Source organism: Eurytemora carolleeae, unplaced genomic scaffold (genome assembly GCF_000591075.1).
Source record: "Eurytemora carolleeae unplaced genomic scaffold, Eaff_2.0 scaffold276, whole genome shotgun sequence".
NCBI classification, from domain to species: Eukaryota; Metazoa; Arthropoda; class Copepoda; order Calanoida; family Temoridae; genus Eurytemora; species Eurytemora carolleeae.
In genome coordinates this window covers 154,810-172,085 of record NW_019396167.1, presented here as the reverse complement: position 1 = coordinate 172,085, position 17,276 = coordinate 154,810, and the positions used below count along the sequence as shown (strand labels likewise).

The 17,276-nt window shown below is 32.6% G+C and overlaps 1 protein-coding gene across 1 annotated transcript in view; it reads right to left on the bottom strand.

The window, feature by feature from the left end:
* The window catches only part of LOC111697021 (KH domain-containing, RNA-binding, signal transduction-associated protein 2), a 29,421-nt gene extending 14,911 nt beyond the window's left edge, over positions 1-14,510 (bottom strand). Inside the window, exons 1-2 of the mRNA XM_023466888.1 lie at positions 14,142-14,510; positions 10,100-10,182 (exon numbers count right to left, since the gene is read on the bottom strand). Coding sequence (XP_023322656.1) covers positions 10,100-10,182; positions 14,142-14,173 — 115 coding nt within the window. The 5' untranslated portion in view covers positions 14,174-14,510. The remainder of the gene's footprint in view (positions 1-10,099; positions 10,183-14,141) is intronic.
* Positions 14,511-17,276: the final 2,766 nt, after the last annotated feature.

Here is a 17,276-nt window from a genome sequence, read left to right as displayed (position 1 = left end):
GGGGGGGGGGCAGCATATATATCCCCCACAGACATAACAAACATGAAAGAAAGTTTAATCAGGTATTTTTAGAGGTACTCAAGTAGAGCAGTACAGGTACTCAAAATACTCTCAAAAGTACTCAAGTACACCACTTATCTTTTAGGTACTCCAAATACTTCTATTGGTACTCGAAGAATTCTGTAGGTAATCCAAGTATTCCAATTAGTACTCCAGTAATCTCTAGTTCCTCTAAGAACTCCAATTGCTCTCTTATGTACTCCAATTACTCTCGTGTTTAATCCAATTACTCTCGTGTGTACTCCAATTACTCTTGTGTGTACTCCAATTACTCTCGTATGTCTCCAATTACTCTCGTATGTACTCCAACTCTTCTAGTATGTACTCCAGTTAATTTCGTATGTACTCCAATTACTCTCATATGTACTCCAATCACTCTCTCATGTACTCCAATTACTCTCGCATGTGCTCCAAGAACTCTGGTATGTACTCCAGTACCTGCTCCAGGAGGTACTTTAATAAGTACCTCCATAATCGTGTATTGAAGGTTCTCAGTATATTTATTGATAACTGTAGGATTACAGAAATATATCTTATTAAACGTTCAATCAAGGTTTTATCTTCCCTTCGGGTATTTATCTTGTTCTCCTCCCTTCTTCCTTCTCATTAGAAGCTCCTGGCTTTACAATGTAAATAAAGAACTGGGGGTGGGTGGGGGTTGTGGGAATTAACAAAATACAAATCTTCAAAAATATTTCCTAAACGAAAAATTTGTTCCCCTAAAATATCAATATTAAATCATAGATAAATCTTCAATATGAAAATTTATTATGTACTAGCTGAAGTGCCCGGCGTTGCCCGTGGAATTTTTTTAAATCGAACTTAGAAAAAATATTTATGTTACCCCCGGGGTACTCAAGGTTTCTCTCAAAAATTCAGCCCATTCGGTCCAGCCGTTCGGCCAGCTAAAGCTGACATATAAATATACATACATCCTTACATAGTACATACACACATACAAATATTTATATAAGAGCTTTATCATATAGATTTATCCACAGATTTATGGATATCACTCTACGGAAAAAATCTTTTAAATATTCCTAAAAGTGTTAATTGAACCAGGCTTAGACATAGAGCAACGGGCAATAGGCTAGGAGGAGGAGGACTAGGTAAAAAGTAAACTGTCAGTCCTCTTTGTGTTTTGAATCTTGGGATCAAGTATTGATCTTAATCTTATGAAACCATAAGGATTAACTTAATTCAGGGTATTGCTGATGTGACGATGCCTTGCAGAGATAGCTTTGAATAAGAGATCAAGCAGTAATCCTAAAATTATCGAGATCAATACTCAAATACTCAAATACTCAAATACTCAAATACTCAAATTCTCAAATACTCAAATACTCAAATACTCAAATACTCAAATAACTCAAATACTCAAATACTCAAATAACAAAGATAATTAATCCACGAAATTACAAAATATTGTAAGAGCAAAATCATATCATGACACTAACCAAAGATAATAGATTTCTAATCCAAAATGGAATTCCTACGATTTAATCGGATGTAAAATTGGCAGAAATCCTGGTTTTGTTTTTACATGGTTAGTGAGTTGAGAGCTGAGAAGGAGGAAAGAACCTGAATTACTTTTTGTAAAGTTTCAGATTAACTTGGAGAAAAATGACAAATGATCTGAAAAAGAAAATAGAATACATTTTCAAAATACGATGAACAGAGAAATTGAAGAAATACTCGAAAATTATACAACTTACATCCTTTTTTACGCCTAACAAAATTTTCCAAAAATATAATCTTTAAGGTGACATTTTACAGTTTTTAAGGAACTAACTACCTATCTAGCGATGAATGCAAGTGGGTGTCAAGTGTCTCCGTTTTTATATCATAAACTCAGCTTGAACTTTAGTTCCACTATTTTTCTATACTTAAATCAAGATAGATTAGACATAGTTGAGTAGAGAGAGTATAGAAAAATTAAACTTTTAGGCACGCACACGGGTAACTGGTAAACCCGGGGATAGTATACTAGTTAAATAGAAGAAACTGTAAACCCGGGGATAGTACTAGTCAAATAAAATAAACTGTAAACCCGGGGATAGTACTAGTTTAATAGAAGAAACTCTAAACCCGGGGATAGTACTAGTTTAAATAGAAGAAACTGTAAACCCAGGGATAGTATACTAGTTTAATAGAAGAAACTGTAAACCCGGGGATAGTATACTAGTTTAATAGAAGAAACTGTAAACCCGGGGATAGTATACTAGTTTAATAGAAGAAATTGTAAACCCGGGGATAGTACTAGTTTAAAAGAAGAAACTGTAAACCCGGGGATAGTACTAGTTTAAATAGAAGAAACTGTAAACCCGGGGATAGTACTAGTTTAAATAGAAGAAACTGTAAACCCGGGGATAGTATACTAGTTTAAATAGAAGAAACTGTAAACACGGGGATAGTACTAGTTTAATAGAAGAAACTGTAAACCCGGGGATAGTATACTAGTTTAATAGAAGAAACTGTAAACCCAGGGATAGTATACTGGTTAAATAGAATAAACTGTAAACCCGGGGATGGTACTAGTTTAATAGAAGAAACTGTAAACCCGGGGATAGTACTAGTTTATATAGAAGAAACTGTAAACCCGGGGATAGTACTAGTTTAATAGAAGAAACTGTAAACCCTGGGATAGTACTAGTTTAAATAGAAGAAACTGTAAACCCGGGGATAGTATACTAGTTTATATAGAAGAAACAGTAAACCCAGGGATAGTATACTAGTTAAATAGAATAAACTGTAAACCCGGGGATAGTACTAGTTTAATAGAAGAAACTGTAAACCCGAGGATAGTACTAGTTTAAATAGAATAAACTGTAAACCCGGGGATAGTACTAGTTTTGTATAGAAGAAACTGTAAACCCGAGGATAGTACTAGTTTAATAGAAGAAACTGTAAACCCGAGGATAGTACTAGTTTAAATAGAAGAAAATGTAAACCCGGGGATAGTACTAGTTTAATAGAAGAAACTGTAAACCCGGGGATAGTAATAGTTTAAATAGAAGAAACTGTAAACCCGGGGATAGTACTAGTTTAATAGAAGAAACTGTAAACCCGGGGATAGTACTAGTTTAAATAGAGGAAACTGTAAACCCGGGGATAGTACTAGTTTAAATAGAAGAAACTGTAAACCCAGGGATAGTATACTAGTTTAATAGAAGAAACTGTAAACCCGGGGATAGTATACTAGTTTAATAGAAGAAACTGTAAACCCAGGGATAGTATACTAGTTTAAATAAAAGAAACTGTAAACCCGGGGATAGTACTAGTTTAATAGAAGAAACTGTAAACGCGGGGATAGTACTAGTTTAAATAGAAGAAACTGTAAACCCGAGGATAGTACTAGTTTAAATAGAAGAAACTGTAAACCCGGGGATAGTACTAGTTTAAATAGAATAAACTGTAAACGCAATTTCAATAGAAAACCCATCTGTGACTTGCTTGATTCACAATGGAACCCTTTAAGCCGTTTTCTAGTCAAGCATAATTGAGATATCATTAGTTTTCTAACAGTAAACAATAATAACTCCTTGATGTCACCAATTTTTTGTAGAAAAAAAAAATATTTCTGTCATCGAGTATCAGACAAAGGTTTCAATGGTCCTGTTGTGAATCAGATGTGACACTCTTTTAAAAAGAAAGTTGACATGAAATTACGCATATAGTCTCTCTAATAGAGAAGAAAAACAACTAGCAGAAAGCCCAAAGGGTGAGAAAAAAAAATTGAGTCTTTGCCATACACTCTGATTTTCTTATTCCTGTATCTCTGCAACCCAACGTCGTAGACCTTAGATATTTAAATCACTGTTAGATCGAATATACTAAGTTTTAGATAACAAAGATTTATACCATCAGGTTGCAAAGTTACAGGAATTAGAAAATTTTAGTAAACTTTGACGTAAAGTTAGAAATTTCTTGAGAATTATCCTTGTCATTTTAATTTTGAAAGCGTTTAGAAAATTGATTTTGTCCATTGACATTCAAATTATATTCAACAAAGTCCTGTAGGATATATACTGGATACTGGCTACTGCGTATCAAAACATATCCAACAAAGTCCTGTAGGATATATGTACTGGATACTGGATGCTGTGCATCAAGACAACTTTCAAAGTTATTTATCAAATTTTTAGACAGCCTCGACTTTAAAATTGCAACGCCCTTGTTACTAACTTCAGTTTAAAGGGGAGTAATGGACAAAATACTGTTTGATTTTTGTGTGTGCGTGCACATCTTGGTTCGGAGTGGCACAGAGATCCAGACAGCTATGAAACATTGCATTATTTGTTAAGACCGGGTAGCACTTTTGTAGCACTAGATATGTAAATTTGGAACTAGCAAGGAATTGTCTTTCGATTCTTTTTAAAGAAGTAATTGGAAAAATTCACATCGAGTTTAGATCAATGTGAGCGTATACTCTCTTAAAAACAAACAACGTAGTTGTCACACATCCTTTAGAGTTTCTGTCAGCTCAAATAATTCAACCCTTTTACATTCATAAAGAACAATTTATTTTCATCTTTCACTTTCAATCCTTATTTTTGATGTTTTCCGATCCCTCAAACAAAATAAAATTCAAGATCCTCGAGTTTGAAGCAGAGCAGGTTCAAAAAAGCAGAAAAAAATAAAAGATAAATAAGATCCTTAGCTAATGTTTAAACTCAGACCTAATGAGAACAGAAAATGTCCTAAAACTCAAAAATCTGAAGAATGTAAATAGATGGAAAATCGATTACATTTCGTTTGAAACTAATAAAAATGTTTCTTCCAAGATTCTGAGAACTCTACACCCCCCGTCCCCCGTCCCTCGTCCCTCGTCCCCCTCATGAGAATGTAGGCGTGAAATTAGACTCCTAATTAATTATGTGTGTGTATTGTGTTGTCCCTGTGTCCTGGTGTCTCCAGGTACTCCAGGAGAACTTGGTTAAACTTGACTAACTTTTCTAGGTTAACTTCTCAATACCAGACAATCCATCCATATCCTATCCTTTTCCATCCTATTCTATCCAATTCTATCCTTTCATATTCCACCCTATCTTTTCCTATATCAACCTATTCTTTCATATTTCAACCTATTCTTTTCTATTTAAACCTATTCTTTCATATTTAAACCTATCTTTTCCAACCCATCCTAACCTATCCTAACCTATCCAAACCGTTCCTTTCCTATCTCAGCTTATCCTTCCAACCTTAGATTTTCAACTGGATAAAAAAAAGAAAAAATCAAAATTAGAATGGGAGGGAGGAAGGAGTAGCGATGGAAAAGGAGGTGAGTGGGTAAGGTGAAGAAGAGGCTGGAGAAGATGGAAGTAGAGGGTAAAAAATTTCGTGGATTTTCAAAATTTTAAAAAATTTAATGAAGATCGAATTTTGATGGAGACAAATATTTAAAATTTCAATCATTCATAAACCTTCCCTGGGGTCCCTAGATGTCCCACAAAAAATTTGGGCCCGATCGGTTCAGCCGTTTTGACGTTTATTGGATACAACCAGACAGGCAGACAAGCCAAATTTATATATAGAAGTGGGGGTAGTGGTATGGTACTTGCTGAATGAGTTATTACCAAAAATTTAGTGCTTAGAAACTAAAATATAATAAACTTTATTTAGAACAAGAAAAAAATAAAAGTATTATTTAAAAATAAAATCACAAAACCTGTTTAAACTTTCTAATGGCAGAGGTTAATGTAAGTTTTATAAAAATAAAAATTAAATGTTTTAATTTTTATCAACTCATATTTTGTTTAATGTTTTTATTTTTATCATCTCATATTTTGTTTAATGTTTTCATTTTTATCATCTCATATTTTGTTTAATGTCTTCATTTTTATCATCTCATATTTTGTTTAATGTTTTCATTTTTATTATCTCATATTTTGTTTAATGTTTTCATTTTTATTATCTCATATTTTTTGCCCCCCCCCCTTATTAATAAAAATAAAATCACAAAACCTGTTTAAACTTTCTAATGGCAGAGGTTAATTTAAGTTTTATAAAAATAAAAATTAAATGTTTTCATTTTTACTATCTCATATTTTGTTTAATGTTTTTTTTTATTATCTCATATTTTGTTTAATGTTTTCATTTTTATTATCTCATATTTTGTTTAATGTTTTCATTTTTATTATCTCATATTTTGTTTAATGTTTTCATTTTTATCATCTCATATATTGTTTAATGTTTTCATTTTTATCATCTCATATATTGTTTAATGTTTTTATTTTTATTATCTCATATATAGTTTAATGTTTTCATTTTTATTATCTCATATTTTGTTTAATGTTTTCATTTTTATTATCTCATATTTTGTTTAAGGTTTTCATTTTTATTATCTTATATTTTGTTTAATGTTTTTATTTTTATTATCTCATATATAGTTTAATGTTTTCATTTTTATTATCTCATATTTTGTTTAATGTTTTCATTTTTATTATCATAATTTTTGCGCGCCGCGCGTCAGAGCGCAAAAAAAAAATTTTGCCCCCCCCCCCTTAAAAACATCTTTTTTGAAAAAATAGTGATACCTTTTTTAACTATGTAAAATATATATACACACTTCCATATAACAAGTGCTAAAAAAGTATTTATATAATTTTCTTAAGTGGACTTATCAGACAATACCTCTTAATACTGTGGTGTAAGCTTTTAAAGGTTAAAAAAAGAGATGGAAATGCTTCTTAAAAATATCTATATTTGCATAGAAACTATATATATTGTATAATTATAAATAATGATATAAGTATTTTTGTGGGTTTTATTTAAAAATTTATCTTTTCACGTGCTATTAACAACTTAGTTAGCACGTTTTAATAAAGTTTTTGACGTGCTTTTAACAAAACAGATTTAAGTAAAACCCAGGCGTACATGCTATTAAAAGGTTAGACGTCTCTAATAATAACTCTGATTCCATGAGTTCTATTAAGAAGTATAGAAAAGCACGTTTTAATTATGTCTGTTTTGGATGAAAAAATGCTTTACACTCTGAGGGTTTAAATACTTGTGGTGGAACCGAATTCCATACTCACATACTTACACCCTCAACATCCATAATCTTATACAGGGGGACCCATAAAACTGTGGCTAGACGACATTTTAGCAATTTTTGTGTATTTGATTGCTATGTTTTATGATTGTTGGCCAGAATATTTAAAATCATAATTTGAATCTAACCAAATAGATTACAAATTTTCAATTATTTGAGTCTAATTGTCGTCTTCTTTTTCCATAGTTTTCTGTAGTGTAAAACTTTTGTAACACGCAGACAGCATAAATAAATGTGAAGATGAGTGTCTGCTAAAACTCATTTAAAGTCTGACATGTATTTAAAATGTGCATTTTATAGCATAGTTAGACTAATCTTTCGGAAACCCTCACTCTTTAGTTCTAATTAGGGCTGGACACATTTGGTTTTTTTTCAAGTCCTTCGTAACCATTTGTTAATTAATTAACAACTTTTAGTATTTTCCTTTGTCAAAGAAATTAAAACATGCGTTTTTCCGTTCATTTACATTCGTCAGATTTAAACTAATATTTATTAAAGTAGCGAAGTCCAGGCATAGCCCCCCCCTCGTCCCCCGCATAGTCCTTCCGTCCCCCCCCCCGTCCTTCCGTCCCCCCCTGCCCCCCGCCTAGTGCTTCCGTTTTACCAAATTTTATCAAAGATTTACAAAAGTTGAGTTTCAGATTCATTTGACCTCCAGTTGGAGTAAGATAAAATATACTCATTTGAATTAAACCACATCCCCGGAACCTGGTCCGGAAATTTCAGAATACGAAGTAATCTCAAAGGTTATTTTGCACATAAAGTAATACAAAATTATGGAAAAAGAGCAAAGGGAAATAGGTCTATACTACAAAATCTAATTTTACATTCTCTATATCTTTTCAACCCAATGTCGAAGACCTTAGATATTTCATATTATGAATTCTGTTAGATCAAAAATCTATGTTTGAAATATCAAAGGTTTAAACCATTAAACTTCGAAAATATAGGGACAAAATATTTTTGTGACAAAGACTCAATTTCTTTGTGTAAAAATTCAACTCTAAAAGTAAATGAAAGGTAAAGGTCTGCAATAATGTTTAAAATATAACAATTTGCGAACATTTAAAGATTACTCATAGCTGTAAGAGATTTAGAGATATTAGTGTATTTTAGTATATTTAACAATTACAGAAATTTTAGTATTTTAACTTGTCTAATATATTGATACATAATTTATTACAAAGAATAAACTTTCTCTAACGTTTCAAAGTTATCGACAGTCTTTGTTATTAGTGACCTCTAACGTTTCAAAGTTATCGACAGTCTTTGTTTTGCCTTTATGCAGTCTTTAAATGATTCACTTAATAAAGAAACCAGTTTACAGTCCTGGATAGGGTTTTAACATTTTAAAACAGTTTTCTGTAAGGGTTTACTTTTTTAACTATATCCTTCTAGCAAATATATATAAAGGAAAAAAGAAATATTTTTGGTTCATTTCTCGCAAATATCTTTTTGATATTTGTAAACTTTCGTAGATTTATGAAGCCTTTGAAAAGTCCAAAAAAGGCAAAACGAACTAACCCTCACTAGTTGTAAGAACCAAAATTGTAGGAAAATACCTCTAAAGTCTCATCCTGTACGGTCAACCCTGTATATTTAATTCCCATGAATGGTAAGACCAGACTGATCAATGATCAGGTGCAGTTCAATGTTAATTGGTTTTTATTGAATCAAAGAATTTGCTAATGACAAAAAATGTCCTCCCAATTGGTCTAGACTTGTCAAAGATCGTTTTTTTTATTCATTTTTTCTTGTAAAATAAATTTCTTGTGTTTTCTGGTTTTTCTTCTTTCTTCATAAAAATGAAAATACTATTAAAGAAAAATAATGGACAATTAACTCTAATGTTGGATCTACAGAACTGAAACCATAAAAAAGAAATATATTGTTTTCATGAATATCTAGTTTTACTCCAGGTGTATCACTTGGGTCCAGATTGCCGTGAAAGCTGAACCAAATTTTAAGACCGAGCGACCTATGACTTTACCTCAGTAACTAACATAGTTTTTAGCCATAGACATGTTTATTTTATAACTTTAAAGCACCTAATTTTAGCTTTAGTTTTAAAGAAGTAATTGGCAATCAGAGATTTTCGTGTGAGAGCTTGCAACCTTTGGATGACTGTGTAGTGTATTAAAAACTGTGTACTGTGTTCAAGTATTCAGTTCACGTAGAATAGGATAATCTATCACAGAGAAATTGGTTTTCAAACTTACAAAACTCTTCAATCCTAGGTTTTGGACACGGTTTTAAGGGATAGTACGACCAGAGAGAAACCAGTTAATCTCTACGTCTGCTATACATTTTAGGGGTTTAAGCATAGAGAATAGAATATTATTAGAGGGGAATTTACTAGAAAAAAGTGTAAAACGGCCATTTTGTTGTACTGTTTCCATACTGCAGGTGTACTTCACATATTTATGCTATATAACCTTTTGGGCCCTGGAATATCATTTTATAGAAAATCTAAAATTAATGTTAAAAGAAAACCAAATTATGAAATAGGCTGGTCTCATAATTGACCAATGATCATTTCACACAGACTCTTTGCCTTTCACTTTACAAACGATGATTTTCCGTTATAATTATAAATCAAATGATGGTTTTTATTCACCTAATTCATTATAAATTTTACTTAACAGCTTTAAAAATTTCGAAATTGAAATGAATAGTCCAGGGAACATACTGTATTAATGTACTCTACTGCACATAATTTGTGAACATTTACATGATTTGTACACTTTGAACTCCCTTTCAGGCTGAAAGGGACTGAAAAAATTCATACCGAGAGATTCTTTAAATTCCCCTCTAATATATATTCTATTCTCTATGGGTTTAAGACAGGCGGTTTATATTCTATTTTCTCTCCAAAAACGTAGAGTAGAAAAAAACCATCAATTTAAATCAAAACTTTGTTTCATTTTTACCCTTTTTAATTTTTAGCAAACACTCCCTTAAAATCTTGCTCCTTTGATTTACCTTGAGCTAGAAGTTTGACCGTAATCTCTGTTGTCTGTTTGTCTGGAACTTGTTCTAGTATTTCCTTTTCCCGACAGAGGTCTCTGTAAACCAATAAATTTTTTTTTTAGATTTTAAATTAAGAGAGAGGTTGGAATTTTTGAATGAAACAATTTTTCGGAGTTGCAGGATTAATGTTTTCAATCACGAAAATTCATTTAAAACTATTTTTAACAATGTAAAAAACATAATCAGGCAAAAATGTATGCAGAATATTTTTCAATTGGATTAATTTGATATTTTAAAATGAAATAAGTTCCCTGGGTTCTAAGGGGTTCTTGTTTCAATTAGTTTTATCTCTGCTAGTGCTAACTATATATGCTAGGATAGTATTTCATGCTTTAAACTAAATCTAACTTTCAGAAAAATCCGTGAACTTTGCCAGGATTTTATTTAAAAGCGTGAAACTTAATAGAGTTTATTATGTCCGTGCCTTATTGAAAAAACAAGGAAGATTAGTCAAATTGTGATTGAAAGTCTCAGTTTGCTGAAACAAGGGCCAAACTGTTAAATCTCCGTGGCTACAAACATCACTTCGGGGAATCTTTGACGATAATAATTGCTTATTTTATCATTTGGAACCCAGCATTGTCTGAAATATAAGTTGACCATCTCAACCTGAAATATAAGTTGACCATCTCAACCTGAAATATAAGTTGACCATCTCAACCTGAAATATAAGTTGATTATCTCAACCTGAAATATAAGTTTACCATCTCAACCTGAAATATAAGTTGACCATCTCAACCTGAAATATAAGTTGACCATCTCAACCTGAAATATAAGTTGACCATCTCAACCTGAAATATAAGTTGACCATCTCAACCTGAAATTCTAGAACCAAACAAAGAACATTCCCGATATTCTACCGAGATCGGAGTTACCCGATCAATATTTGAGGCAAACCAGTCGAGGGTTTCAGGAGTTATGACCGGACATACATGCAAAACAAACCGACAAATAGAGATTACTACTTTATGCATATAGAATAGATTACTTGAATATTTCCTAATATATTCCTATATTCATCTAAATATTGTGTTTTTTACAAAAGCTGATCTAAATTAATAATGTAACTCCAGACATGAACCTGGTTTTCAAATCTTAGCTTTTCCTTTTTTCATTTTGCAACTTTTTAATGTACATTGTACATATCAAATAAATGGAAAAGTTCTGGCAAGAAATTTTGACTCTGCAATTGTTTAGAAGACTAGCTTTGCCCATAAAGGCCAACTTAGAATTGGTAAACTAAACCTGGAATAATTTTGTGGTTCTACCAAAATGTGAGGCAAATCGGTGAAGGGGTTCTTGAGTTATGATCCGACATACAACCAAACAAACACCCAAATTAGAATAATACCTTATTGTTATAGATAACTAGCTTTGCCTGGATTTCCCCTATAAAGTCAACTATCTCAGGTTAGAATGTTAAAATCAAGCTAAGAACATGCCCGTCAGTTTCCCGGGTTCCCCAATCAAAATTTGAGGCAAAACGGGGTTCAGGAGTTATGATCAGACATCCAAATAAACAAAAAGACAGACAAACAGAGATTAGAGTTTTATACTTTTCTGAAATAGAGAATAAATATCAATTTCTTATAAATATTTTCAGTCTATTCAGTATACATACATCATTCAAGAAACTTAATGAAAAACTTGAAATAAATAAAAATGCATTAAAAATAATCCCCCTCATACCTCAGAAATAAAAATATTAAAATTAACAACATTTCATAATTTTAAGTAAAAAATTTTAATTACGGTATTTTTTGTAATAAATATTTTCAACTTTTTTTTTAAATTTTACTGTTTTCAACAAAATATACCGAGGCTTAAAGTATTCATTTTCCTTATTTTTTTGCAAAATAATTTTGCGCTCCTCGAAGCATATTATTAGATTGTTTTCAGTATTTAAAATAAAATTTGCAAAATGCAAATAAATTTTGATGAAGGTTAATGCATGTCCTAAAAAATGAATCCTGTCAAGAATTTGAGTTGTTTATTTTGAGATACTTAAACGTAAAATAAATGTTTTGAATCTTCAATTCATTTGTCAGGATGTGATGCTATCCGTAGCTGCAGGGTTTGGGATCTTGAAATGTTTATGTTTTTACTTTCAAACCTGAGCTCTTTTATTCATCAGACCTGGGGCTCTGTAACTCATCAAACCTGCCGCTCTTTAACTCTTCAAACATAGAGCTCTTTCACTCATCAAACCTAGAGCTCTTTAACTCATCAAACCTGGCGCTCTTTCACTCATCAAACCTAGAGCTCTTTAACTCATCAAACCTAGAGCTCTTTAACTCATCAAACCTGGAGCCCTGTAACTCATTATACCTTGAATTCTTTAACTCATCAAACATGCAGCTCTAACTCATAAAACCTGGAGCTCTTTAACTCTTAAAACCTAGAGCTCTTTAACTCATCAAACGTGGAGTTCTTTAACTCATAAAACCTGGAGCTCTGTAACTCACAAACCTGGAACTCTTTAACTCATCAAACCTGGAGCTCTTTAGCTCATCAAACCAGGAACTCTGTAACTCATCAAATCTGGAGCTCTTAAACTCATCAAACATGGAACTCATTAACTCATAAATCGTGGAGCTCTTTAACTCATCAAACCTGGAGCTCTTTAACTCATAAAACCTAGAGCTCTTTAACTCATCAAACCTGGAGCTCTGTAACTCATTAAACCTTGAATTCTTTAACTCATCAAACATGGAGCTCGTTAACTCATAAAACCTGGAGCTCTTTAACTCTTAAAACCTAGAGCTCTTTATTTCATCAAACCTGGAGTTCTTTAACTCATAAAACCTGGAGCTCTGTAACTCACACACCTGGAACTCTTTAACTCATCAAACCCGGAGCTCTTTAGCTCATCAAACCAGGAGCTCTGTAACTCATCAAATCTGGAGCTCTTAAACTCATCAAACATGGAGCTTTTTAACTCATAAAACCTGGAGCTCTTTAACTCATCAAACCTAAAGCTCTTTAACTCATCAAACCTGGAGCTCTTTAACTCATAAAACCTGGAGCTCTTTAACTCATTAAACCCGGAGCTCTTTAACTCATCAAACCCTAAAGCTCTTTAGCTCATAAAACCTGGAGCTCTTTAACTCATCAAACCTAAAGCTCTTTAACTCATCAAACCTGGAGCTCTTTAACTCATAAAACCTGGAGCTCTTTAACTCATTAAACCCGGAGCTCTTTAACTCATCAAACCCTAAAGCTCTTTAGCTCATAAAACCTGGAGCTCTTTAACTCATCAAACCTGGAGCTCTTTCACTCATCAAACCAGGAGCACTTTAACTCATCAAACCCGGAGCTCTTTACCGCATCAAACCTGGAGATCATGAACTCATCAAACCCCGAGCTCTTTAACTTAAGCCCTTTTATTTGTGAAACGTATGTTCCTGAAATATAAAAAAAAACTTTTTAAAAATGGCGGAGTTTTTGCCTTTACAATTATAAAAGATACAGAATCTGTAAGTTTTAGCAACCTCACTTTACACCAATCTTTATGGATTGTAAAATTTCTTTTTTATGTGAAATCTTTTGAGAAAAGTATTCAAGAGCTTAAAATGTGTGTACATGAAACTAGATTCCATAATTTTTATATAAAACTTTAGATGTTCCACTAAGACGTTTTTAAAGTACATGTTTAGGATTACGGCCACGAAGGATGAAGAGAGTTTCCACTAAAAATGTATATTTAGAAACACACATTTGGGATAATTTTTTACATTATTCCAAAATTTAATTTAATTAAATTTAAACATACAAACGTTATCCTTTTTTTCTGCAATCATTTGAAAAATTAAGATCTTTTTTAAAAACATTTCTCTTTTATTTTATAAAACTAGTTTCACATACTAAACTAATTTCTAAGATGGTTGAGTAACAATTCTTTCTAGAATATTCCTTATTCTAAAAATTAATTAATGTGACGTGCACGATTTAAAAAATGTTATCTGAATTTTTGAAAAGATTTAGATTTGGTTTCCTGATATACTGAACACTCTCCTCCTCACACATTCTTATTCAGGTTCAGCACAGATTGGTTAGTTTCTCCAGGTGCTCCTTTATACTTAATTCTCCTTGTACTCTTCAGTACTGGCACTTGTGTTAGATCAGTTCTACTTCTGAATTAAATTGCTCCTCTCTACTGTGTAATAAGTATACTTCTCCAGGTGCTTCTCTATACTGAGGATAGAATGAAACTAAACTAATTATTCCCCGGCCTCCTCCTTCCTCCTACTCCCTGATATAACCCGGAGTAAGCCTCGTGAAACCCCGTATACACATTAGTTCTACTCCGCACCTAGATACCTGACTCTGGTACAACCAGATACAACGGAGTAACTCAACTAGAAGAAAGGAGAAAACTGAGAGGAGAGAGAAAAAGAAAAAAGAACCTTAAGGGACTGTAAAGGTAAGTCAAGTGACCCTCCATCGATATATTGGCCTGTCTGATTCCCGACGGTACCTATAAAAGCTTTGTCTGATCATGTGATCAAGTATGAGTTAGATACAGTTGTGAATCAGACATGCCCCTCTTTTTTTAAAAGGTGTGTCACTTAAAATTACAACGACATTTCCTTTAATAGAAGACGACTTTTACGTATATGATGTTTTATTGAGTTACTAAGCCCAGAACGAAAATAAAGGAAAACTTACAATTGCTCGAGTTTCTTGGCACTCAATTTTCAGAATGAATAAAAAAGGAATTCTCAGTCATGTATGACCAAATAAAAGTTAAAGAGGTACCGCTCTGGTGCAGTATCGTACAGGGTGTCCCACGAAACATGACAGTATGCAGGACGACTTGAATGTCGTCTTAATTTTTGATATAATTTGCTGCGTTTATTTGTCAATCTAATTTTAGAAGTAAATTTCTAGAGATAATAATCACAAAATTTCCCTTGTCCTTCCATTTCCAAAATGTGGTCTACCTTTTTTGTGCTTTCAATATTGCCCGAGATATGAAGAATTTCGTTCAGATTTCGACAATTTTGCTTTTATTTAAAAAAATTGAAATCTGAACCAAACTCTTTATATCTCCGGTAATATTGAAAGCACAAAAAACGCAGACCACTTTTTGGAAATGCCAGGGCTAGGAGAATTATGTGATAATTGTTTCAAGAATCATGCACGTTAAAGTAGATAGAAGACTAAATGTCACAAATAAATTCAAATACCAAAGACGACTTTCAAGTCGTCTTCCTATTGTCATGTTTCGTGGGACACCCTGTACATAATGAGCCACTAGGCTAAGGAAGAAGAACAATTATCTGATTTAAAGCACTGCTCTGCTAAAAATTGAAAATTTTGTAAGAGTACATAAGAATTTCAAGGGACTATCATAATTTTATAGAATATAAAATATTTATTTATTACAGTATAAATATATGTATATTATAACATTCTGGGTTATAGTTTAACATGATATGATAGTCAACCATGGGAACATTATGTTATATGTCTTTTAAAGGGAATACTAACTTAAAATCAATTTATCTCTTAAACTGTGCAGACCTGTTGGCTGTTACATTACACTCATGCAAAGAATGCTGCAAATCTGGACCGTGGTTTATGTGGACTAATGGTTCATCTGGACTATGGTTCATCTGGACTATGATTCATCTGGACTATGATTCATCTGGACTATCATTCATATGGGCTATGATTCGTAAAGACTAATGGGTTTTTCAGGACTATTGTTCATCTGGACTAATGGGTTTATCTGCAGACTATTATTAATTTAGACTGTGGTTTCTTCATCTGGACGTTATGGATCATCCCGACAGGTTCGTCCGGACAATGGGTTCATTTGGACTTTGGCTTAGTTGTACTTAGATGTAACTCTAATTGGATAATGAGATAGAAAGATAGATGTTACCGCCATACTATTTCTATTGGTTCAGAATAGACAAAAAACACATGGCTGAACCCTGATTCGATCAGACGCTAATGGAGTGCAGAGTGATTCAAAGGTTTCAAGCTCTCACGCAAACCCAATGAGAATTTTGCCAATTATTTCTTTAAAACTAAATCTAGCAACAAGTGCTTGAATCGTTCTAAAAGTAAAATGTTTAAAATGTGTAGCAAAACAAAAAAGTATGAATGCGTTATTGGCTTAAAACACGTCCCAACTCCCAGTCTTCAAAATTGATGCAATTTTTGCAGTCATCTGGATCTACGTGGAATGTAATGAATAATGAGTATAAGAAAGAAAAGACTGAAACTACAATGGATACATCGGATGAGACATTGAGACAAATTATATGACAAGTTTAATATATATTGTTTAGGGTGGAACAGAACAAGAACAAGGTTTGAATAAAAAATGCATTATAAATATTTTTTTAATTGAGTGGAAATTCGAGAACAAAAAAGAAAAAAGAATAAACGGATATTGGGGAAAATGAATCATAGAGAATAAATATGAAAAGTGGAAAAAGAACTAAATAAAAAATGAAAAAATAATTGAACTGATCCTTGTTAGAGAGATAAGGTGTGAATATGATATAATATGAGTGACCCTACTTTAACAGAGAGAGCAATCTCGATTAACAACTTCACAGCGATCTGAGCACAAATGATGAAGATTCCCTGACATTCGAATATTAATAATTTTCTATCATGGCTTCTTAATTAAGGTCACTTATGGATTTATACAGCAGAGATAAAAAAGGAAATTGTCAGAATTAATTCCTTTTCTAAATGGAAAAACGACGATATCTTCCTCATTGTTGCTCAGATAAAGGTTTTAAGTTGCCTAGCTACCCTTATCTAGCGAATCCTTAAATTTTAGCAACTTTTGATTAACCCTATACCTGCTGGGGAATGGGGTTAAATTGGGCCCCCCCCCTGTAGTTTAACATAACTCAAAAAGTATTGGTCTGACGTTGCTATGTCGTAGAACATTTTTTATAACCAATTCGTTTGGGATCCAGCAATGATCGCGATCTTATGCACACCTACGGATTAACTTAATTCCTCGTCGATTTCCCGTAGGGATAACTGTAATTGAGGGATCAAGCATGTATCCCCAAAAAATGTGGCCGCATTAGATATCGAGATCAAACGTTCAAGATAAACGAAACTTCACACAAATGTTTCGACCTCTGAAGATTTT